Here is a 26,770-nt window from a genome sequence, read left to right as displayed (position 1 = left end):
TAGGCTTATCAATGTAGAGGGCGCCGCAATTACAAGCAAATACAGGCGAATATATTGATAAATCACCTTGTCCGAGAGAGATTTACACGTTAATCTCAGAGTTACAGGGTTAAGTGTTCTCTCATTTGTGTCTGAAAGTAGCTAGCAAGCTAGCCAACGTTAGCCAATTAGCTTGGGCGCTTGACTGCTGATGTGAGGTCAGAACGCTCGGATCAACCCTATCCAGTGTGCTGAGAGCGAAATGCTCTGAATTTACAAACGGATGCTCTGAATTTACAAACGGATGCTCTGAATTTACAAACGGATGCTCTGAATTTACAAACGGATGCTCTGAATTTACAAACGGATGCTCTGAATTTACAAACGGATGCTCTGAATGTATGAATGCGCAGCGCGACCTGTGGCTCCAGAGTGAATGTGGGAACGCACCCTGCAGGTTGACGAGTGGCTCCAGAGTGAATGTGGGAACGCACCCTGCAGGTTGACGAGTGGCTCCAGAGTGAATGTGGGAACGCACCCTGCAGGTTGACGAGTGGCTCCAGAGTGAATGTGGGAACGCACCCTGCAGGTTGACGAGTGGCTCCAGAGTGAATGTGGGAACGCACCCTGCAGGTTGACGAGTGGCTCCAGAGTGAATGTAGGAACGCACCCTGCAGTAGACTATTTGACGAGTGGGTCCGTCGCCATGGTGACCAATAGACATCAACAACCCGACGGTGGACATGGCATCTAAGAGTAGCCCGTTTGAGACGAAGTTTTCCTTCAACCTCCTCCCGACCAAGACATTCCCATTCCTTCAGGACAGAAGCACACTACAACTCCTCATGAAATGGTGACGTTATAGATGTTATGGTTTTGTGTCATTTATTTGTCAATGTTTATAGCTATAGTTATCAACAGCACCATAGCTAGCTACTGTTACTAACGTTAGCCGACCAGCTATGTAGACAGACAAACTAGCTAGCTATATCAGTGTGTCAGAGTTCTAGTGAAACCAGCTAATGGATTCGTGTGGGTGTCAGGTCCATGCTAGGACGTATCTCAGCCCAGGCCTTCAGCTTTGACCAGACCTTCTACCCATACAACAGCCACGACTTTACACTGGTGAGTTAACGTACACACACACACACACACACACACACATTTCCAGGCACTGCACATTGTAAAGGGCCAATAGTAACTCTGTGTGTGCGTGTGTGTGTGTCTGTGTGTGTCAGAGTTTCTTCAGAGACCCCTGTGTGCTGACCAACCTCAGGAAGATGGAGGCTGGAAGCTGGGTTACTCTGGGTATGTCATGTCACATCTGTCACCTCTACCCAGTTAGCAATCGGGAGGCCTGCGTCCCTCCAGAGGTTTTTTGCCAGTTGCCTCATTCACTGGGTGATATGACGCTTTGTCAAGCGGCAGCCATGCTCCTGCCATTCAGGTGCCGTTTTCCTCACGCAGCCCACCAGCCCTTGCCTTCTACACTACAGCTGCCAGTTGGAGGCAAGACGCGTTTTCAGCGTCAAGCCAGCGGCGTGCCTACTCCCTGTCGCCACTTGTTTTGATCGATTTCTATTATTTAACATACATTTGATGCCATGTCCATTTGAAAAACGGTTGGTGATTATTTACCAGTACTGTAAGTTATTATGCGTGTGTGGGTGAAAAATATCACATAATGAGGTCCAGTCCTGGTTCCCTGGATCAAGAGGTGACAACAAATAAATAGTCCAATCAATATTGATTTTTTTATGACAGGCTTCTCACACAGTGAAATGGCAACAAAAGTGACATAGTAAAGGAATCAAAGTGACATTGTAAATTTACTAAAAATAAAAAAGAAGACTCTATTAAATCAAGTACAGAAACATAAAGATCAAAGAAAATAAGTTAAAACTAAAATAGCCTATAGGCATCTATACTGAGCAAAAATATAAACTCAACATGCAACAATTTCAACAATTTTGTTGAGTTACAGATCATATAAGGAAATCAGTCAATTGAAATAAATAAATTAGGCCCTAATCTATGGATTTCACATGACTGGGCAGGGGCGCAGCCATCGGTGGGCCTAAGAGGGCATAGGTCCACCCACTTGGGAGCCACAACGAGCCAGTCAGAATGAGTTTTTCCCCACAAAAGGGCTTTATTACAGACAGAACACTCCTCAGCACCCTCCCCCTCTCTGACGCTCCCACAGGTGATGAAGCCGGATGTGGAGGTCCTGGGCTGGCGTGGTTACACGTGGTCTGCGGTTGTGAGGCCGGTTGGATGTACTGCCAAATTCTCTAAAACGACGTTGGAGGCAGCTTATGGTAGATAAATGAACATTCAATTATCTGCACCTTGTGCTGGGGACAATAAAAGGCCACTCTAAAATGTACAGTTTTGTCACACAACACAATGCCACAGATGTCTCAAGTTTTGAGGGAGCGTGCAATTGGCATGCTGACTGCAGAAATGTCCACCAGAGTTGTTGCCAGAGAATTGAATGTTAATTTCTCTGCCATAAGCCGCCTCCAACATAGTTTTAGAGAATTTGGCAGTACGTCCAACCGGCCTCACAACCGCAGACCACGTGTCACCACGCCAGCCCAGGACCTCCACATCCGGCTTCTTCGCCTGCTGGATCGTCTGAGACCAGCCACCCGGACAGCTGATGAAAGTGAGGAGTATTTCTGTCTGTAATAAAGCCTTTTTGTGGGGAAAAACTCATTCTGATTGGCTGCGCCCCTGCCCAGTCATGTGAAATCCATAGATTAGGGCCTAATTTATTTATTTCAATTGACTGATTTCCTTACATGAACTGTAAGTCAGTAAAATCGTTGAAATTGTTCCATGTTGCGTTTTATATTTTTGCTCAGTATACATTTGTGACTGAGTGGTGCAGTGGTCTAAGGCGCCGCATCGCAGTGCTAGCTGTGCCACTAGAGATCCTGGTTCGAATCCAGGCTCTGTCGCAGCCGGCCGCGACCGGGAGACTCATGGCCGGCGCACAATTGGCCCAGCGTCGTCCAGGGTAGGGGAGGGAATGGCCGGCAGGGACAGAGTTGATAGAGCATGGCGTTTGCAACGCCAGGGTTGTGGGTTCGATTCCCACGGGGGGCCAGTATAAAAAAATATGTATTCACTAACTGTAAGTCGCTCGGGATAAGAGCGTCTGCTAAATGACTTAAATGTAAATGTGACAGTGTAAAGGCAAATGTCAAATTTCCAATAAGTATTTACATGTAATATAAATGCCTTATGTTAATATTCTGAGGGGAGGAATTTAGAACATGCTGCGGTCACGTCAGGTTACAACGGTCGCAACAACAGGGTCAAAGTTGAATGTCTCTTGCTCCTTCCCGGAAAAGCAATGACTATATAAAATTCTGAGCACACTTCCAAGAGTCTCCTGGAGCTCGGTGTCCTGGCTCAGCCTGGTCTCCTGGAGCTCGGTGTCCTGGCTCAGCCTGGTCTCCTGGAGCTCGGTGTTCTGGCTCAGCCTGGTCTCCTGGAGCTCTGTGTTCTGGCTCAGCCTGGTCTCCTGGAGCTCGGTGTTCTGGCTCAGCCTGGTCTCCTGGAGCTCGGTGTTCTGGCTCAGCCTGGTCTCCTGGAGCTCGGTGTTCTGGCTCAGCCTGGTCTCCTGGAGCTCTGTGTTCTGGCTCAGCCTGGTCTCCTGGAGCTCTGTGTTCTGGCTCAGCCTGGTCTCCTGGAGCTCGGTGTTCTGGCTCAGCCTGGTCTCCTGGAGCTCGGTGTTCTGGCTCAGCCTGGTCTCCTGGAGCTCGGTGTTCTGGCTCAGCCTGGTCTCCTGGAGCTCGGTGTTCTGGCTCAGCCTGGTCTCCTGGAGCTCGGTGTTCTGGCTCAGCCTGGTCTCCTGGAGCTCTGTGTTCTGGCTCAGCCTGGTCTCCTGGAGCTCTGTGTTCTGGCTCAGCCTGGTCTCCTGGAGCTCGGTGTTCTGGCTCAGCCTGGTCTCCTGGAGCTCGGTGTTCTGGCTCAGCCTGGTCTCCTGGAGCTCTGTGTTCTGGCTCAGCCTGGTCGTCCAGCAGCTCGGTGTCCTGGCTCAGCCTGGTCTCCTGGAGCTCGGTGTTCTGGCTCAGCCTGGTCTGGAGCTTGGTGTTCTGGCTCAGCCTGGTCTCCTGGAGCTCTGTGTTCTGGCTCAGCCTGGTCGTCCAGCAGCTCGGTGTCCTGGCTCAGCCTGGTCTCCTGGAGCTCGGTGTTCTGGCTCAGCCTGGTCTCCTGGAGCTCTGTGTTCTGGCTCAGCCTGGTCTCCTGGAGCTCGGTGTCCTGGCTCAGCCTGGTCGTCCAGCAGCTCCAGGCCTCGCCGGTCCCCCATCGGGAGATTGAGATCAGGCAAGGACAAATCTCCAACCGACCCATTGGCCTGTTGATAGGCTAACAAGGTATTCATCTTGTTATTCATCTCAAGCGTCCGATACCACCCGGACCTTTAGAAACCTCACCTGCTTGCCCACTCTTTAGCACCTTAACTTCTTCCCTCAGGTCTCTGTCTTCCTTCTGTGCAAAACAGGAAAGATAAGCATAGTCTCATCTGGGCTAAGTGAATGTACTACATACCTCCATGACTGTCATCCACATGGTGCTGTGGTGAATATGATGCTGGGGCTGTCATCCACATGGTGCTGTGGTGAATATGATGCTGGGGCTGTCATCCACATGGTGCTGTGGTGAATATGATGCTGGGGCTGTCATCCACATGGTGCTGTGGTGAATATGATGCTGGGGCTGTCATCCACATGGTGCTGTGGTGAATATGATGCTGGGGCTGTCATCCACATGGTGCTGTGGTGAATATGATGCTGGGGCGGTCATCCACATGGTGCTGTGGTGAATATGATGCTGGGGCTGTCATCCACATGGTGCTGTGGTGAATATGATGCTGGGGCGGTCATCCACATGGTGCTGTGGTGAATATGATGCTGGGGCTGTCATCCACATGGTGCTGTGGTGAATATGATGCTGGGGCTGTCATCCACATGGTGCTGTGGTGAATATGATGCTGGGGCTGTCATCCACATGGTGCTGTGGTGAATATGATGCTGGGGCTGTCATCCACATGGTGCTGTGGTGAATATGATGCTGGGGCTGTCATCCACATGGTGCTGTGGTGAATATGATGCTGGGGCTGTCATCCACATGGTGCTGTGGTGAATATGATGCTGGGGCTGTCATCCACATGGTGCTGTGGTGAATATCTATCTATCAATCAATCAATCATATTTTATTTATAAAGCCCCTTTTACATCAGCCGATGTCACAGTCCTTATACAGAAACCCAGCCTAAAACCCCAAACAGCAGCAATGCAGATGTAGAAGCACGGTGGCTAGGAAAAACTCCCTAGAAAGGCAGGAACCTAGGAAGAAACCTAGAGAGGAACCAGGCTCTGAGGGGTGACCAGTCCTCTACTGGCTGTACTGGGTAGAGAGGAACCAGGCTCTGAGGGGTGGCCAGTCCTCTACTGGCTGTACTGGGTAGAGAGGAACCAGGCTCTGAGGGGTGGCCAGTCCTCTTCTGGCTGTACTGGGTAGAGAGGAACCAGGCTCTGAGGGGTGGCCAGTCCTCTACTGGCTGTACTGGGTAGAGAGGAACCAGGCTCTGAGGGGTGGCCAGTCCTCTACTGGCTGTACTGGGTAGAGAGGAACCAGGCTCTGAGGGGTGGCCAGTCCCCTTCTGGCTGTACTGGGTAGAGAGGAACCAGGCTCTGAGGGGTGGCCAGTCCTCTACTGGCTGTACTGGGTAGAGAGGAACCAGGCTCTGAGGGGTGGCCAGTCCTCTACTGGCTGTACTGGGTAGAGAGGAACCAGGCTCTGAGGGGTGGCCAGTCCTCTTCTGGCTGTACTGGGTAGAGAGGAACCAGGCTCTGAGGGGTGGTCAGTCCTCTACTGGCTGTACTGGGTAGAGAGGAACCAGGCTCTGAGGGGTGACCAGTCCTCTACTGGCTGTACTGGGTAGAGAGGAACCAGGCTCTGAGGGGTGGCCAGTCCCCTTCTGGCTGTACTGGGTAGAGAGGAACCAGGCTCTGAGGGGTGGCCAGTCCTCTACTGGCTGTACTGGGTAGAGAGGAACCAGGCTCTGAGGGGTGGCCAGTCCTCTACTGGCTGTACTGGGTAGAGAGGAACCAGGCTCTGAGGGGTGGCCAGTCCTCTTCTGGCTGTACTGGGTAGAGAGGAACCAGGCTCTGAGGGGTGGCCAGTCCTCTACTGGCTGTACTGGGTAGAGAGGAACCAGGCTCTGAGGGGTGACCAGTCCTCTACTGGCTGTACTGGGTAGAGAGGAACCAGGCTCTGAGGGGTGGCCAGTCCTCTACTGGCTGTACTGGGTAGAGAGGAACCAGGCTCTGAGGGGTGGCCAGTCCTCTTCTGGCTGTACTGGGTAGAGAGGAACCAGGCTCTGAGGGGTGGCCAGTCCTCTACTGGCTGTACTGGGTGGAGAGGAACCAGGCTCTGAGGGGTGGCCAGTCCTCTACTGGCTGTACTGGGTAGACCAGAGGAACCAGGCTCTGAGGGGTGGCCAGTCCTCTTCTGGCTGTACTGGGTAGAGAGGAACCAGGCTCTGAGGGGTGGCCAGTCCCCTTCTGGCTGTGCTGGGTAGAGAGGAACCAGGCTCTGAGGGGTGGCCAGTCCTCTACTGGCTGTACTGGGTAGACCAGAGGAACCAGGCTCTGAGGGGTGGCCAGTCCTCTTCTGGCTGTACTGGGTAGAGAGGAACCAGGCTCTGAGGGGTGGCCAGTCCCCTTCTGGCTGTACTGGGTAGAGAGGAACCAGACTCTGAGGGGTGGCCAGTCCCCTTCTGGCTGTGCTGGGTAGAGAGGAACCAGGCTCTGAGGGGTGGCCAGTCCCCTTCTGGCTGTGCCGGGTGGAGATTATAACATTAAGGCCAGATTTTTCTCCAAGATGTTCAAACGTTCATAGATGACCAGCAGGGTCAAATAATAATCACAGTGGTTGTAGAGGTTGCAACAGGTCAGTACATCAGGAGCAAATGTCACTTGGCTTTTCATAGCCGGGCATTTAGAGGTTGAAATAGCAGGTGCGGTAGAGAGAGAGAGTTGAAAACAGCAGGTCTGGGACAAGGTAGCACGTCCAGTGAACAGGTCAGGGTTCCATAGCTGCAAGCAGAAGAGTTTAAACTGGAGCAGCAGCACAACCAGGTGGACTGGGGACAGCCAGGAGTCATCAGGCCAGGTAGTCCTGAGGCATGGTCCTAGGGCTCAGGTCCTCTGGGAGGGGAGGGAGAGAGGGAGAGAGGGAGAGAGAGAGAATTAGAGGGAGCATACTTAAATTCACACAGGACACCGGATAAGACAGGAGAATAAACACCAGATATAAACAGACTGACCCTAGCCCCCCGGCACATAGACTATTGCAGCATAGATACTGGAGGCTGAGACGGGGGTGGTCGGGAGACAATGTGACGATACCCCCGGACAGGGCCAACCAGGCAGGATATAACCCCACCCACTTTGCCAAAGCACAGCCCCCACACCACCAGAGGGATATCAACAGACCACCAACCTACTACCCTGAGACAAGGCTCAGTATAGCCCACAAAGATCTCCTCCACTGCACGAGCCCGAGGGGGCGACAAACCGGACAGGAAGATCACGTCAGTGGCTCAACCCACTCAAGTGATGCACCCTCCTAGGGACGGCATGGAAGAGCACCAGTAAGCCAGTGACTCAGCCCCCGTAACAGGGTCAGAGGCAGAGAATCCCAGTGGAGAGAGGGGAGGGGAGCCGGCCAGGCAGAGACAGCAAGGGCGGTTTGTCGCTCCAGTGCCTTTCCGTTCTCCTTCGCACCCCTGGGCCAGACTACACTCAATCATAGGACCTACTGAATTCAGTAAAGACTTAAAGGTCGAGACTGAGTCTGCGTCTCTCACATGGATAGGCAGACCATTCCATAAAAATGGAGCTCTATAGGAGAAAGTCCTGCCTCCAGCTGTTTGCTTAGAAATTCTAGGGCCAATAAGGAGGCCTGCGTCTTGTGACCGTAGCGTACGGGTGGGTATGTATGGCAGGACCAAATCGGAGAGATAGGTAGGAGCAAGCCCATGTAATGCTTTGTAGGTTAGCAGTAAAACCTTGAAATCAGCCCTAGCCTTAACAGGAAGCCAGTGGAAAGAGGCTAGCACTGGAGTAATATGATCACTCCAGTGCTAGGTTCTAGTTTATTTTATTTAGTACTCTCCGGGTATCCGGAGAGTAGAGCATTGCAGTAGTCTAATCTAGAAGTGACAAAAGCATGGATGAGCTTTTCTGCATCATTTTTTGCGATGTTACGAAGATGGAAAAAAGCTGTCCTTGAAATATTCTAATATGTTCGTCAATATAGGGATGAGGTAGTTGGGTGGGCTAATTACAGATGGGCTGTGTACAGGTACTCTGTAGCTCAGCTGGTAGAGCACGGCGCTTGTAAAGCAGCACTAAGGTCTAGGAGCACGAGGACAGATGCAGAGCCTTGGTCTGACGCCATTAAAAGGTAATTTACTACATTCACGAGTGCGGTCTCAGTGCTATGATGGGGTCTAAAACCAGACTGAAGCGTTTCGTATACATTTTCTGTCTTCAGGAAGGCAGTGAGTTGCTGCGCAACAGCTTTTTCTACAATGTTTGAGAGGAATGGGAGATTCGATATAGGCCAATAGTTTTTTACATTTTCTGGGTCAAGGTTTGGCTTTTTCAAGAGAGGCTATATTACTGCCACTTTTAGTGAGTTTGGTTCACATCCAGTGGATAGGGAGACATTTATTATGTTCAACATAGGAGGGCCAAGCACAGGAAGTAGCTCTTTCAGTAGTTTAGTTGGAATAGGGTCCAGTATGCAGCTTGAAGGTTTAGAGGCCATGACTATTTTCATGAATGTGTCAAGGGATACAGGATTAAAAAACTTGAGTGTCTCCATTGATCCTAGGTCCTGGCAGTTCTGTGCAGACTCAGGACAGCTGAGATCTGGAGAAATACGCAGATTCAAAGTCGTCTGTGATCAGTCCTACCACCGTTGTGTCATCAGCAAACTTGATGATGGTGTTGGAGTCATGTGTGGCCACTCAGTCGTGGGCGAACAGGGAGTACAGGAGGGGACTAAGCACGCACCCCTGAGGGGCCCCCGTGTTGAGGATCAGTGTGGCGGATGTGGTGATGCCTACCCTCACTGCCTGGAGGCGGCCCATCAGGAAGTCCATGAGCTTGGAGGGGACTAGGGTGAGCTTGGAGGGACTATGGTGTTGAATGCTGAGCTGTAGTCAACGAACAGCAGTCTTACATACGGTGCCTTCACAAAGTATTCACACCACTTCACATTTTCCACATTTTGTTTTGTTAGCCTGAATTTAAATTGGATTTAACCCACACGAATGTATTCCTCATGTCACTTTCAACCCACACAAACTTCATAAAACTCCTCCTCTGGACGCATCTCAGCAGAAAGAGGGGAGAGGGAAACGTCTGTACTCTGTTCAGCAATCAGCTGTTTCCTAGACATGGAAGTGTCAACTGTAGGGTCCCTCTCTTCCTTCAGCTGTCCTACAAACTCACTCACCTTTGGGGTTTTCAAAGGAGAGGTCAACTCAGGAGGTTTACCGAAATCAGGATCACCAATAAACATCTGACAGATTGACCATGGTGGGATGGCTGACATCCTCCTCAACACTAGACTTGCTATGGTGGAATGGCTGACATCCTCCTCAACACTAGACTTGCTATGGTGGAATGGCTGACATCCTCCTCAACACTAGACTTGCTATGGTGGAATGGCTGGCATCCTCCTCAACACTAGACTTGCTATGGTGGGATGGCTGGCATCCTCCTCAACACTAGACTTGCTATGGTGGAATGGCTGGCATCCTCCTCAACACTAGACTTGCTATGGTGGAATGGCTGACATCCTCCTCAACACTAGACTTGCTATGGTGGGATGGCTGGCATCCTCAACACTAGACTTGCTATGGTGGAATGGCTGACATCCTCCTCAACACTAGACTTGCTATGGTGGGAACTCTGACATCCTCCTCAACACTAGACTTGCTATGGTGGAATGGCTGGCATCCTCAACACTAGACTTGCTATGGTGGGAACTCTGACATCCTCCTCAACACTAGACTTGCTATGGTGGGATGGCTGACATCCTCCTCAACACTAGACTTGCTATGGTGGAATGGCTGACATCCTCCTCAACACTAGACTTGCTATGGTGGAATGGCTGGCATCCTCAACACTAGACTTGCTATGGTGGAATGGCTGACATCCTCCTCAACACTAGACTTGCTATGGTGGGAACTCTGACATCCTCCTCAACACTAGACTTGCTATGGTGGAATGGCTGGCATCCTCAACACTAGACTTGCTATGGTGGGATGGCTGACATCCTCCTCAACACTAGACTTGCTATGGTGGATGGCTGACATCCTCCTCAACACTAGACTTGCTATGGTGGAATGGCTGACATCCTCCTCAACACTAGACTTGCTATGGTGGAATGGCTGACATCCTCCTCAACACTAGACTTGCTATGGTGGAATGGCTGACATCCTCCTCAACACTAGACTTGCTATGGTGGGAACTCTGACATCATCCTCAACACTAGACTTGCTATGGTGGGATGGCTGGCATCCTCCTCAACACTAGACTTGCTATGGTGGAATGGCTGACATCCTCAACACTAGACTTGCTATGGTGGAATGGCTGACATCCTCCTCAACACTAGACTTGCTATGGTGGGATGGCTGGCATCCTCAACACTAGACTTGCTATGGTGGAATGGCTGACATCCTCCTCAACACTAGACTTGCTATGGTGGGATGGCTGACATCCTCCTCAACACTAGACTTGCTATGGTGGGATGGCTGACATCCTCCTCAACACTAGACTTGCTATGGTGGGATGGCTGACATCCTCCTCAACACTAGATTTGCTATGGTGGGATGGCTGGCATCCTCCTCAACACTAGACTTGCTATGGTGGGATGGCTGACATCCTCCTCAACACTAGACTTGCTATGGTGGGAACTCTGACATCATCCTCAACACTAGACTTGCTATGCTGGGATGGCTGACATCCTCCTCAACACTAGACTTGCTATGGTGGAATGGCTGACATCCTCCTCAACACTAGACTTGCTATGGTGGGAACTCTGACATCATCCTCAACACTAGACTTGCTATGGTGGGATGGCTGGCATCCTCCTCAACACTAGACTTGCTATGGTGGGAACTCTGACATCATCCTCAACACTAGACTTGCTATGGTGGGATGGCTGGCATCCTTCTCAACACTAGACTTGCTATGGTGGGATGGCTGGCATCCTTCTCAACACTAGACTTGCTATGGTGGGATGGCTGACATCCTCCTCAACACTAGACTTGCTATGGTGGGATGGCTGGCATCCTCCTCAACACTAGACTTGCTATGGTGGGATGGCTGACATCCTCCTCAACACTAGACTTGCTATGGTGGGATGGCTGACATCCTTCTCAACACTAGACTTGCTATGGTGGGATGGCTGGCATCCTCCTCAACACTAGACTTGCTATGGTGGGAACTCTGACATCATCCTCAACACTAGACTTGCTATGGTGGGAACTCTGACATCATCCTCAACACTAGACTTGCTATGGTGGGATGGCTGGCATCCTCCTCAACACTAGACTTGCTATGGTGGAATGGCTGACATCCTCCTCAACACTAGACTTGCTATGGTGGAATCTCTGACATCCTCCTCAACACTAGACTTGCTATGGTGGAATGGCTGACATCCTCCTCAACACTAGACTTGCTATGGTGGGATGGCTGACATCCTCCTCAACACTAGACTTGCTATGGTGGAATGGCTGACATCCTCCTCAACACTAGACTTGCTATGGTGGGATGGCTGACATCCTTCTCAACACTAGACTTGCTATGCTGGGAACTCTGACATCATCCTCAACACTAGACTTGCTATGGTGGGAACTCTGACATCATCCTCAACACTAGACTTGCTATGGTGGGATGGCTGACATCCTTCTCAACACTAGACTTGCTATGGTGGGAACTCTGACATCATCCTCAACACTAGACTTGCTATGGTGGGAACTCTGACATCATCCTCAACACTAGACTTGCTATGGTGGGATGGCTGACATCCTTCTCAACACTAGACTTGCTATGGTGGAATGGCTGACATCCTCCTCAACACTAGACTTGCTATGGTGGGAACTCTGACATCATCCTCAACACTAGACTTGCTATGGTGGGATGGCTGGCATCCTCCTCAACACTAGACTTGCTATGGTGGGATGGCTGACATCCTCCTCAACACTAGACTTGCTATGGTGGGATGGCTGACATCCTCAACACTAGACTTGCTATGGTGGGATGGCTGACATCCTCCTCAACACTAGACTTGCTATGGTGGAATGGCTGACATCCTCCTCAACACTAGACTTGCTATGGTGGGATGGCTGACATCCTCAACACTAGACTTGCTATGGTGGGATGGCTGACATCCTCCTCAACACTAGACTTGCTATGGTGGGATGGCTGGCATCCTCCTCAACACTAGACTTGCTATGGTGGAATGGCTGACATCCTCCTCAACACTAGACTTGCTATGGTGGGATGGCTGACATCCTCAACACTAGACTTGCTATGGTGGGATGGCTGACATCCTCCTCAACACTAGACTTGCTATGGTGGAATGGCTGACATCCTCCTCAACACTAGACTTGCTATGGTGGGATGGCTGACATCCTCCTCAACACTAGACTTGCTATGGTGGAATGGCTGACATCCTCCTCAACACTAGACTTGCTATGGTGGGATGGCTGACATCCTCCTCAACACTAGACTTGCTATGGTGGAATGGCTGACATCCTCAACACTAGACTTGCTCCCTGCGACTTTCTTAGACATAGCACGTGTAACAGCACACACTGGGAACAGTCTAGGGTACTTTACTGATAACCCATCAGGTTCCTCTGCTCTGGGTTCCTTACAAACGACAGGATTTGGCACAACCTTCCCTCCAGCCAAATAATTTCCCAAAATGAATGAGACCCCTTCACCGGTAGGCTAAGCCTCACTCCAACGACAACGGAACCAGAAATAAGACCAGACTAGAGTTCCACATTATACAAAGGAACTTCCATGCAACCCATCTCCATGCCTTGCACTAACACACTGTAACCAGTTGCTGAAGTGTCAGGCAAAGGCAAAACACCCTCCAACATGAAGCGCTGCCCCAGTGTCTCCCAGTATCTTCACCGGCTGCTTAACAGCATCACCACTCTGCAGAGACACCAACGCGTCTGAAACAAAGGGTTCATGCACATCTGATCCAAAATCTTGTTGAGGAGATACACCAGTCCCAACCAGAGACTTAATGGGCTGGAGTGCTCCCACAGGAAGAAATTGCTTTTTCTCTTTCAACTTATTACACTGAGAGACAATGTATCCTTTCTCACGGCAGTAATGACAAACTGGCGGGTACGAAAAACAGTTGTTTTCTGCCGATCTTTATCTTTGGGCACTGTAGAAAAGGACTGTGCCGATCTTTATCTTTGGGCACAGTAGAAAAGGACTGTGCCAATCTTTATCTTTGGGCACAGTAGAAAAGGATTGAAACCTCGCCGTAGGAGGTGACTTCTCTAGATTACTTTTTGCGTAGGTGCTTTCTTTGTGAAGGTAGTTACGTGTCAACACAAACTCAAAGAATTGCAGCTTTCTCAGGAGTGAGATCCTTGTGCTCATAAATGTAGGTAGCAACCCTCTTGTGAAGGCAATTTTTTAACTGCTCGAGAAGTATGAGTGTCTTTAAATCCTCAAGGTCCTTGACCTCTTGAGAACCACACCACCGATCAAAAAGACATGCTTGTTCCCTTGCCAACGCAACATGGCTTTGTGATTCTGTCTTTGTAATTTACGGAACTGTTGTCTGTATGCCTCTGGGACCAACTCATAAGCCTGAAGGATAGCAGCTTTAACAGTGTCATAAACTGAACTCTGGTCAAGAGATAAAGCGGCGTACACTTTCTGAGCTTTTTCCCCAAGAACGCTTTGGATGAGCAGTGACCAAATATCTTGCGACCATTTTAGGGATGTGGCAATCCGCTCATAGTAAAATATACATCCATCTTTTTGTTGAAAGGCGGTACAAGCCAGCTGTTCCGACCAAGATTAAACTGTTGAGGGTGCAAGACGGCCTGACTTGATTCGGAGTACTTCCAGATCTCTCTCTTTCAGTCAAATGGCATGCGCAAATTGTTGTTGTTGTAGTCTGGCTGTATGTTCTCTTTCCCTTGTGGTCAAGCTCAAATTTCTGTTGTTCCCATTTTGCCTTTAGTTCTACCTCTCTCAGCTGAATGTCAATGGGGTGTCCTCTACCATATCTATCTCTATGGGGTGTCCTCTACCATATCTATCTCTATGGGGTGTCCTCTACCATATCTATCTCTATGGGGTGTCCTCTACCATATCTATCTCTATGGGGTGTCCTCTACCATATCTATCTCTATGGGGTGTCCTCTACCATATATCTCTATGGGGTGTCCTCTACCACCCGTAGGAACCTTTTCATCCTCCCCCCTCTCTAGAAGGATTTTCTCCTCCACCAAAGCAGTACCGATCAACTCTTTGACTACTGCTTTAGAATCGGCATGTGCAACTTTGATGTCATAATGCTTTGCAATGACGAGCAGATTTACCGTCGTACATTAATCTAGCATCTCCCATGGAGGGTCTTCCACAAATGCTTCCAACTTAAAGTCCATGGCTTTATTTTTAGAAGCCTGTGTATTTATACAACTTTCAAAATGGTTCCACCAATCTTATAACCACTCAGGGTGGATGTCAGTGACAGAAGCTCTACCACAAAAGTGTATTTTGAACACTAAAATACCTGGGCACAGCAGAGCTTCAGAACAGGTGATTAGAGCGACTACCATACTCATGGGAAACAAGATCCCGGACGAGCCCCCGGTACCATACGGTAAATTTGCCCAAGAAGAGGCAAACAAAAGAAAAACCCACACCAAACTGAAAGACAGGAAGCAAACAAAAGAAAAACCCACACCAAACTGAAAGACAGGAAGCAAACAAAAGAAATGATAGGAAGTGAAGTGATAGGAGACAACTGAGGATGGATCAACAACATTGTAGTTACTCCATAATACTAACCTAAATGACAGAGTGAAAAGAAGGAAGCCTGTACAGAATAAAACTAATCCAAGACATGCATCCTGTTTGCAACAAGGCGCTAAAGTAAAACTGCAAAAAATTTGGCAAAGCAATTAGCTTTTTGTCCTGAATACAAAGTGTTATGATTGGGGCAAATCCAATACAACACATTACTGAGTACCACTCCAAGCATAGTGGTGGCTGCATCATGTTATGGGTATGCTTGTAATCATTAAGTACTGGGGAGTTTTTCAGGATGAAAAATGTAACTGGAATGGAGCTACGCACAGACAAAATCCTAGAGAAAAACCTGGTTCAGTCTGCTTTCCACCAGAGATGAATTCACCTTTCAGCAGGACAATAACCAAATCTACACTGGAGTTGCTTACAAAGAAGACAGTGAATGTTCCTGGGTGGTAAAGTTAGTTTTGAATTAAATCTACTATGGCAAGACCTGAAAATGGTTGTCTAGCAATGATCAACAACCAATTTGACAGAACTTTTAAAAAGTGTGCAAATGTTGTTCAATCCAGATGTGCAAAGCTCTTAGAGACTTACCCAGAAAGACTCACAGCTGTACTCCTGAGTGGCGCAGTGGTCTAAGGCACTGCATCGCAGTGCTAACTGTGCCACTAGAGATCCTGGTTCGAATCCAGGCTCTGTCGTAGCTGGCCGCGACCGGGAGACTCATGGGCGGCGCACAATTGGCCCAGCGTCGTCCAGGGTAGGGGAGGGAATGGCCGGCAGGGATGTAGCTCAGTTGATAGAGCATGGCGTTTGCAACGCCAGGGTTGTGGGTTCGATTCCTACGGGGGGCCAGTATATATAAAGAAAAATAGGTATTCACTAACTGTAAGTCGCTCTGGATAAGAGCGTCTGCTAAATGACTTAAATGTAAAATGTAAATGTAATCGCTGCCAAAGGTGCTTCTACAAAGTATTGACTAGTGTTGAATAGTGATGTAAATAAGATATTTCTGTATTTAATTTTCAATAAATCAAAGATTTCTAAAAACATGTTTTCACTTTGTCATTATGCGGTATTGTGTGTAGATGGGTGAGGAAAAAAATCCTATTTAATCCATTTTGAATTCAGGCTGTAACACAACAAAATGTGGAATACTTTCTGAAGGCACTGTAGGTATTCATTTTGTCCAGGTGGGTGAGGGTGCAATCGAGATTGCGTGATCTGTTTGGTCGGTATGTGAATTGGAGTGGGTCCAGGGTGTCTGGGATGATGGTGTTGATGTGAGCCATGACCAGCCTTTCAAAGCATTTCATGGCTACAGATGTGAGTGCTACGGGGCAATAGTCATTTAGGCAGGTTACCTTGGCGTTCTTGGGCACGGGGACTATGGTGGTCTGCTTGAAACATGTTGGTATTACAGACGTCAGTGCTACGGGTCGGTAGTCATTTAGGCAGGTTACCTTGGCGTTCTTGGGCACGGGGACTGCTAGAAACAAGTTGTTATTTTTTTTATTTTATTTTTTAGTGTCACCCCCTTTGAAGAGGGGGATGACTGCGGCAGCTTTCCAATCTCTGGGGATCTCAGACGATACGAAAGAGAGGTTGAACAGGCTAGTAATAGGGGTTGCGACAATTTCTGCGGCTAATTTTAGAAAGAAAGGGTCCAGATTGTCTAGCCCAGCTGATTTGTAGGGGTCCAGATTTAGCAGCTCTTTCAGGACATCTGCTATCTGAATTTGGGTGAAGGAGAAGCGGGGGGGGGCAAGTTGCAGCGGAGGGTGAGGAGCTGGTGGCCAGGGTAGGGGTAGCCATACGGTTCAGAGGTTGAAAATGTCAGTGAAAGCGGCTGGCTTCCGGGTTAAGCGGGCTGGTGTTAAGAAGCGCGGTTTGGCGGGTCATGTTTCAGAGGACGCATGACTCGACCTTCGCCTCTCAAGATCGAAATTGGGGAGAAAAAGTAATCTGTGAAGACACTTGCAAGATGTTCGGCGCATGCTCGGCGTATGCGTCCTGGTATTCCGTCTGATCCCACGGCCTTGTGAATGTTAACCAGTTTAAAGGTCTTACTCACATCGGCTACGGAGAGCAAGATCACACAGTCGTCCGGAACAGCTGGTGCTCTCATGGTTCAGTGTTGTTTGCCTCGAAACAAGCATAGACGGCATTTAGCTCATCTGGTAGGCTCGTGTCGCTGGGCAGCTCACGGCTGGGTTTCCCTTTGTAATCCGTGATAGTTTGTCGAGCGTCAGAAATGGCGTAGTAGGATTCGATCTTAGTCCTGTATTGATGCTTTGCCTGTTTGAAGCTTGTCGGAGGTCGTAGTGTAATTTCTTATAATCGTCCGGATTAATGTCCCGCTCCTTGAAAGCGGCAGCTCTAACCTTTAGCTCAGTGCGGCTGTTGCCTGCAATCCATGGCTTCTGGTTGGGGTATGTACGTACAGTCACTGTGGAGACAATGTCGTCGATGCACTTATTTATGAAGCCGGTGACTGATGTGGTAAATATTATCGGATGAATCCTGAAAAACATATTCCAGTCTGTGCTAGCAAAACAGTCCTGTCGTCGCACCACTTCCAGTACTATCCGTTTGAGTTTTTGCTTGTAAGCAGGAATCAGGAGAATAGCGTTATGGTCTGATTTGCCGAAGGGAAGGCGAGGAAGGGCCTTGTATGCACTTCTGTGTGTGGAGTAAAGCTGATCTAGACTTTTGTCACCTCTAGTTGCACAGGTGACATGCTGGGGAAAATGAGGTAAAACGGATTTCAGTTTTCCTGCATTAAAATCACCAGCCACGAGAAGCGCCGCCTCTGGATGAGCATTTTCTTGTTTGCTTATGGCCCTATACAGCTGGTTGAGTGCTGTCTTAGTGCCAGCATCGGTTTATGGTGGTAAATAGACCGCTACGAAAAATATATCTGAAAACTCTCTTGGTAAATAGTATGGTCTGCAGCTTATCATGAGGTATTCTAACTCAGGCGAGGAAAAAAGTAAAGACTTCCTTAACATTAGCTGTTGTTAACAAAGAGGAACACCCCCTCTAGCCTTACCCGAGTCTGCCGTCTGGTCTTCACCATCTTGACGATGCATAGAAAAATTAGCATGTTGTACATCCATGTCCTCGTTCAGGCACGACTCCAAGAAACATAGGAGATTACAGTTTTTCAGGTCCCGTTGATAAGATAGTCTGGAACGGAGCTCAACCAGTTTGTTCTCCAGTGACTGCCCAACAAAACAGAGGGCAATGGCGGTCTAGATGCTCGCCGACGTAGTCTTGTCTTGACGCGGCCTTGCTTGCCTCTTTCGCTGCCGCTTCCTCTTTCGAGTCCCGGGATCAGGGCCTGGTCCGGGGTAAGCCCGCTTCCTCTTTCGAGTCCCGGGATCAGGGCCTTGTCTGGGGTAAACCCGCTTCCTCTTTCGAGTCCCGGGATCAGGGCCTGGTCCGGGGTAAGCCCACTTCCTCTTTCGAGTCCCGGGATCAGGGCCTGGTCCGGGGTAAGCAGAACATCCAGAGCTGCCGACTCGTTGAAGTAGAAATCTTCATCTAAATGGAGGTTAGTGATCGCTGTTCTGATGTCCAGAAGCTGTTTTCGGTCATAGGAAATGATGACGGAGACGTTATGTAAAAATAAAGTTCAGATCAGCGTAAAAAACACAAAATATCAGAATTGTTCAGGAGCCCGTAAGACGGCAGGTATCTTCCATCAGTACAGTACAGTGTGTGTGTGTGTTCCAGAGAGTGAGGTGGTGTGTGTGTGTGTTCCAGAGAGTGAGGTGGTGTGTGTGTGTGTTCCAGAGAGTGAGGTGGTGTGTGTGTGTGTTCCAGAGAGTGAGGTGGTGTGTGTGTGTGTTCCAGAGAGTGAGGTGGTGTGTGTGTGTGTTCCAGAGAGTGAGGTGGTGTGTGTGTGTGTTCCAGAGAGTGAGGTGGTGTGTGTGTGTGTTCCAGAGAGTGAGGTGGTGTGTGTGTGTGTTCCAGAGAGTGAGGTGGTGTGTGTGTGGGTTCCAGAGAGTGAGGTGGTGTGTGTGTGGGTTCCAGAGAGTGAGGTGGTGTGTGTGTGTGTTCCAGAGAGTGAGGTGGTGTGTGTGTGTGTTCCAGAGAGTGAGGTGGTGTGTGTGTGTGTTCCAGAGAGTGAGGTGGTGTGTGTGTGTGTTCCAGAGAGTGAGGTGGTGTGTGTGTGTGTTCCAGAGAGTGAGGTGGTGTGTGTGTGTGTTCCAGAGAGTGAGGTGGTGTGTGTGTGTGTTCCAGAGAGTGAGGTGGTGTGTGTGTGTGTTCCAGAGAGTGAGGTGGTGTGTGTGTGTGTTCCAGAGAGTGAGGTGGTGTGTGTGTGTGTTCCAGAGAGTGAGGTGGTGTGTGTGTGTGTTCCAGAGAGTGAGGTGGTGTGTGTGTGTGTTCCAGAGAGTGAGGTGGTGTGTGTGTGTGTTCCAGAGAGTGAGGTGGTGTGTGTGTGTGTTCCAGAGAGTGAGGTGGTGTGTGTGTGTGTTCCAGAGAGTGAGGTGGTGTGTGTGTGTGTTCCAGAGAGTGAGGTGGTGTGTGTGTGTGTGTTCCAGAGAGTGAGGTGGTGTGTGTGTGTGTTCCAGAGAGTGAGGTGGTGTGTGTGTGTGTTCCAGAGAGTGAGGTGGTGTGTGTGTGTGTTCCAGAGAGTGAGGTGGTGTGTGTGTGTGTTCCAGAGAGTGAGGTGGTGTGTGTGTGTGTTCCAGAGAGTGAGGTGGTGTGTGTGTGTGTTCCAGAGAGTGAGGTGGTGTGTGTGTGTGTTCCAGAGAGTGAGGTGGTGTGTGTGTGTGTTCCAGAGAGTGAGGTGGTGTGTGTGTGTGTTCCAGAGAGTGAGGTGGTGTGTGTGTGTGTTCCAGAGAGTGAGGTGGTGTGTGTGTGTGTTCCAGAGAGTGAGGTGGTGTGTGTGTGTGTTCCAGAGAGTGAGGTGGTGTGTGTGTGTGTTCCAGAGAGTGAGGTGGTGTGTGTGTGTGTTCCAGAGAGTGAGGTGGTGTGTGTGTGTGTTCCAGAGAGTGAGGTGGTGTGTGTGTGTGTTCCAGAGAGTGAGGTGGTGTGTGTGTGTGTTCCAGAGAGTGAGGTGGTGTGTGTGTGTGTTCCAGAGAGTGAGGTGGTGTGTGTGCAGGCAGAGGTGGTGCCGTGCAGTCAGGTCAGCATGGAGATGTTTGACCCTCTCTACTCCAGTGGAATCGTCACACGCTCTGGACACATCATCAAATGTTTCCATGACACACACCCTGACTACGACCTACTGAGACAGGTAACATATGCACACCATCACAAACACACCTTCACAAACACACAACACGCACACGTTAATGCCATTTCTGCAACTTAAAAAGGTCATTATGCTCCTATTATGCTATCATAATGTCTTATGCATTTTGTGTTACTGTGTTACTGTGTGACTGTGTGACTGTGTGACTGTGTTACTGTGTTACTGTGTTACTGTGTGACTGTGTTACTGTGTGACTGTGTGACTGTGTGACTGGGTTACTGTGTTACTGTGTTACTGTGTGACTGTGTGACTGTGTTACTGTGTGACTGTGTGACTGTGTTACTGTGTGACTGTGTTACTGTGTGACTGTGTTACTGTGTTACTGTGTGACTGTGTTACTGTGTGACTGTGTTACTGTGTGACTGTGTGACTGTGTTACTGAGTTACTGTGTGACTGTGTGAATGTGTTACTGTGTGACTGTGTGACTGTGTGACTGTGTGACTGTGTTACTGTGTGACTGTGTGACTGTGTGACTGTGTTACTGTGTTACTGTGTGACTGTGTTACTGTGTGACTGTGTGACTGTGTGACTGTGTTACTGTGTGACTGTGTTACTGTGTTACTGTGTGACTGTGTGACTGTGTTACTGTGTGACTATGTTACTGTGTTACTGTGTGACTGTGTGACTGTGTGACTGTGTTACTGTGTGACTGTGTGACTGTGTTACTGTGTGACTGTGTGACTGTGTTACTGTGTGACTGTGTGACTGTGTCACTGTGTGACTATGTTACTGTGTTACTGTGTGACTGTGTTACTGTGTGACTGTGTTACTGTGTTACTGTGTTACTGTGTGACTGTGTTACTGTGTGACTGTGTGACTGTGTGACTGGGTTACTGTGTTACTGTGTTACTGTGTGACTGTGTGACTGTGTTACTGTGTGACTGTGTGACTGTGTCACTGTGTGACTGTGTTACTGTGTGACTGTGTTACTGTGTTACTGTGTGACTGTGTTACTGTGTGACTGTGTTACTGTGTGACTGTGTGACTGTGTTACTGAGTTACTGTGTGACTGTGTTAATGTGTTACTGTGTGACTGTGTGACTGTGTGACTGTGTTACTGTGTGACTGTGTGACTGTGTGACTGTGTTACTGTGTTACTGTGTGACTGTGTTACTGTGTGACTGTGTGACTGTGTTACTGTGTGACTGTGTTACTGTGTTACTGTGTGACTGTGTGACTGTGTTACTGTGTGACTATGTTACTGTGTTACTGTGTGACTGTGTGACTGTGTGACTGTGTTACTGTGTGACTGTGTGACTGTGTTACTGTGTGACTGTGTGACTGTGTTACTGTGTGACTGTGTGACTGTGTCACTGTGTGACTATGTTACTGTGTTACTGTGTTACTGTGTGACTGTGTTACTGTGTGACTGTGTTACTGTGTTACTGTGTTACTGTGTGACTGTGTTACTGTGTGACTGTGTTACTGTGTGACTGTGTTACTGTGTGACTGTGTGACTGTGTTACTGTGTGACTGTGTTACTGTGTGACTGTGTCACTGTGTTACTGTGTGACTGTGTGACTATGTTACTGTGTTACTGTGTTACTGTGTGACTGTGTGACTGTGTCACTGTGTGACTATGTGACTGTGTTACTGTGTTACTGTGTCACTGTGTTACTGTGTGACTGTGTTACTGTGTGACTGTGTCACTGTGTGACTGTGTTACTGTGTGACTGTGTTACTGTGTGACTGTGTTACTGTGTGACTGTGTTACTGTGTGACTGTGTCACTGTGTGACTGTGTTACTGTGTGACTGTGTTACTGTGTGACTGTGTCACTGTGTTACTGTGTTACTGTGTGACTGTGTCACTGTGTGACTGTGTGTGCGTGTGTGACTGTGTTACTGTGTTACTGTGTTACTGTGTGACTGTGTCACTGTGTTACTGTGTTACTGTGTGACTGTGTGACTGTGTTACTGTGTGACTGTGTGACTGTGTCACTGTGTGACTATGTGACTGTGTTACTGTGTTACTGTGTGACTGTGTTACTGTGTGACTGTGTTACTGTGTGACTGTGTTACTGTGTGACTGTGTGACTGTGTGACTGTGTTACTGTGTGACTGTGTTACTGTGTGACTGTGTTACTGTGTGACTGTGTCACTGTGTGACTGTGTTACTGTGTGACTGTGTTACTGTGTGACTGTGTCACTGTGTTACTGTGTCACTGTGTTACTGTGTGACTGTGTGACTGTGTGACTATGTTACTGTGTTACTGTGTGACTGTGTGACTGTGTTACTGTGTGACTGTGTTACTGTGTGACTGTGTTACTGTGTGACTGTGTGACTGTGTCACTGTGTGACTATGTGACTGTGTTACTGTGTTACTGTGTGACTGTGTGACTGTGTTACTGTGTGACTGTGTTACTGTGTGACTGTGTTACTGTGTGACTGTGTTACTGTGTGACTGTGTTACTGTGTGACTGTGTCACTGTGTGACTGTGTTACTGTGTGACTGTGTTACTGTGTGACTGTGTCACTGTGTTACTGTGTTACTGTGTGACTGTGTCACTGTGTGACTGTGTGTGCGTGTGTGACTGTGTTACTGTGTTACTGTGTTACTGTGTGACTGTGTCACTGTGTTACTGTGTTACTGTGTGACTGTGTGACTGTGTGACTGTGTGTGCGTGTGTAGATGCTACATGAGGATGACAGTGAGGAGTATGGAGTGATGGAGAGGAGAGAGTTCCTGTTCCTTCTGTTTAAACACGTGACTCTGGGAGGAGAGCTGTGTCAGTATGAAGATACCATCAACCCCTACATAGAAACCACTAGAACCATTTATAGGGACCTGGTCAGGTACACAACACACACCCTACACACACTCTGTACACACACACACCATACAAACACACACCATACACACACACCATACACACACCATACACCACACCATACACCACACCACACCATACACCACACCATACACCACACCATACACCACACCATACACCACACCATACACACACCACACCATACACCACACCATACACACACTCTGTACACACACACACCGTACAAACACACACCATACACACACCATACCCACACACACACACACCATACACACACCGTACACACACACCATACACACACACATCATACACACACACCATACACACACCATACACCACACCCTACACACACACCATACACACAAACACACCATACACCACACCATACACACACACACACCGTACACACCGTGCACACACACCATATATTTAAACACACCATACACAAAAACACACCATACACTTAAACACACCATACACCACACCATACACCATACACACACCATACACCACACCATACACCATACACACACCATACACCACACCATACACCACACCATACACACACCACACCATACACACACCATACACCACACCATACACCATACACACACCACACCATACACACACCATACACCACACCAAACACCACACCACACACCACACCATACACCACACCATACACCACACCATACACACACACCACACCATACACACACCATACACCACACCACACCATACACCACACCATACACCACACCTTACACCATACCATACACCACACCATACACACACCATACACCACACCACACCATACACCACACCACACACCACACCATACACCACACCAAACACCACACCATACACCATACACACACCACACCATACACACACCATACACCACACCACACCATACACCACACCACACACCACACCATACACCACACCAAACACCACACCATACACCACACCACACACCATACACACACCATACACCACACCATACACCATACACCATACACCACACCATACACCACACCATACACACACCACACCATACACACACCATACACCACACCATACACCACACCATACACCATACACACACCACACCATACACACACCATACACCACACCACACCATACACCACACCACACACCACACCATACACCACACCACACCAAACACCGCACCATACACCACACCACACACCACACCATACACCACACCATACACCACACACCACACCATACCATACACCACACCATACACCACACACCACACCATACACCACACCATACACCACACCATACACACACCACACCATACACCACACCAAACACCACACCAAACACCACACCATACACCATACACCATACACCACACCATACACCATACACCACACCATACACACACCATACACCACACCATACACCATACACCACACCATACACCACACCATACACACACCACACCATACACACACCATACACCACACCATACACCACACCATACGCCATACACCACACCATACCATACACACACCACACCATACACCACACCATACACACACCATACACCACACCATACACCATACCATACACCACACCATACACCATACACCACACCATACACACACCATACACCACACCATACACCACACCATACACCACACCATACACCATACACACACCATACACCACACCATGCACCATACACCATTCACCATACACCACACCAAACACCACACCATACACCACACCATACACCACACCATACACCACACCATACACCGCACCATACACACACCACACCATACACCACACCATACACCACACCATACACCACACCATACACACACCACACCATACACCACACCAAACACCATACAAACATCACACCATACACCACACCATACACCATACACCACACCATACACCATACACCACACCATACACACACCATACACCACACCATACACCACACCATACACACACCATACACCACACCATACACCACACCATACACCATACACCACACCACACCATACACACACCACACCATACACCAACCACACCATACACCACACCATACACCACACCATACACACACCATACACCACACCATACACCACACCATACACCATACCATACACCATACACCACACCATACACACACCATACACCACATCATACACCACACAATACACCATACCATACACCACACCATACACCATACACCATACACACACCATACACCACACCATACACCATACACCACACCATACACCATACACCACACCAAACACCACACCATACACCACACCATACACCATACACACACCATACACCACACCATACACCATACACCACACCATACACCATACACCACACCAAACACCACACCATACACCACACCATACACCACACCATACACCATACACCACACCATACACCATACCAAACACCACACCATACACCACACCATACACCATACACAACACCACACCATAATCCATACACCACACCATACACCACACCATACACCATACACCACACCATACACCATACCAAACACCACACCATACACCACACCATACACCATACACAACACCACACCATACACCATACACCACACCATACACCACACCATACACAACACCACACCATACACCACACCATACACCATACACCATACACCACACCATACACACACCATACACCACACCATACACCACACCATACACCATACCATACACCACACCATACACCATACACACACCATACACCACACCATACACCATACACCACACCATACACCATACACCACACCAAACACCACACCATACACCACACCATACACCATACACACACCATACACCACACCATACACCATACACCACACCATACACCATACACCACACCAAACACCACACCATACACCACACCATACACCATACACCACACCATACACCATACCAAACACCACACCATACACCACACCATACACCATACACAACACCACACCATACACCATACACCACACCATACACCACACCATACACCATACACCACACCATACACCATACCAAACACCACACCATACACCATACACAACACCACACCATACACAACACCACACCATACACCATACACCACACCATACACCCCCCTGGTCTAGTACAGTAGTAGATGGTATGTGTGATGGTGTGTGTTCCAGTGTTCAGAAGAATCCAGAGAGCAAGGAGATCAGTGTGGTTTCTACTGTCATCAAAGTCTCTGCTCTGGTAACAGACTATTGTTATTATTATTATATTATCATTACTGCTATATATATATATATATAGAGAGAGAGAGACTATGCCTTATCTCATCCTATGTGTGTGTGTGTGTGTGTGTGTGTGTGTGTGTGTGTGTGTGTGTGTGTGTGTGTGTGTGTGTGTGTGTGTGTGTGTGTGTGTGTGTGTTCTCTGCAGGATGCATCAGGTGTGTGTTACCCAGCTAGAGAAAGAGAGGATCAGTCGTTCTCCTACCTCATAGTGGACCCCTTCAGAAGACACGTCTATGTGTTCTACTACTGTTATGGAGTAGGCTCCTTCACACTGTAA

At 48.8% G+C, this 26,770-nt stretch overlaps 1 protein-coding gene across 1 annotated transcript; it reads left to right on the top strand.

Annotated features, from left to right (window-relative positions):
• Positions 1-722: 722 nt before the first annotated feature.
• cfap300 (cilia and flagella associated protein 300) lies at positions 723-26,770 on the top strand (the record flags this gene model as incomplete). Its single annotated transcript, XM_084200856.1, has 7 exons — positions 723-832; positions 1,023-1,104; positions 1,218-1,287; positions 20,195-20,352; positions 23,003-23,166; positions 26,383-26,449; positions 26,639-26,770. The coding sequence occupies 7 exons, from the start codon at positions 723-725 to the stop codon at positions 26,768-26,770; spliced, it is 783 nt and encodes a 260-aa protein (XP_084056982.1).

This window comes from Coregonus lavaretus, assembly GCF_964263955.1.
Source record: "Coregonus lavaretus genome assembly, contig: HAP1_SCAFFOLD_384, whole genome shotgun sequence".
Classification (NCBI taxonomy): domain Eukaryota; kingdom Metazoa; phylum Chordata; class Actinopteri; order Salmoniformes; family Salmonidae; genus Coregonus; species Coregonus lavaretus.
This window is presented reverse-complemented; position numbering and strand designations above follow the sequence as displayed.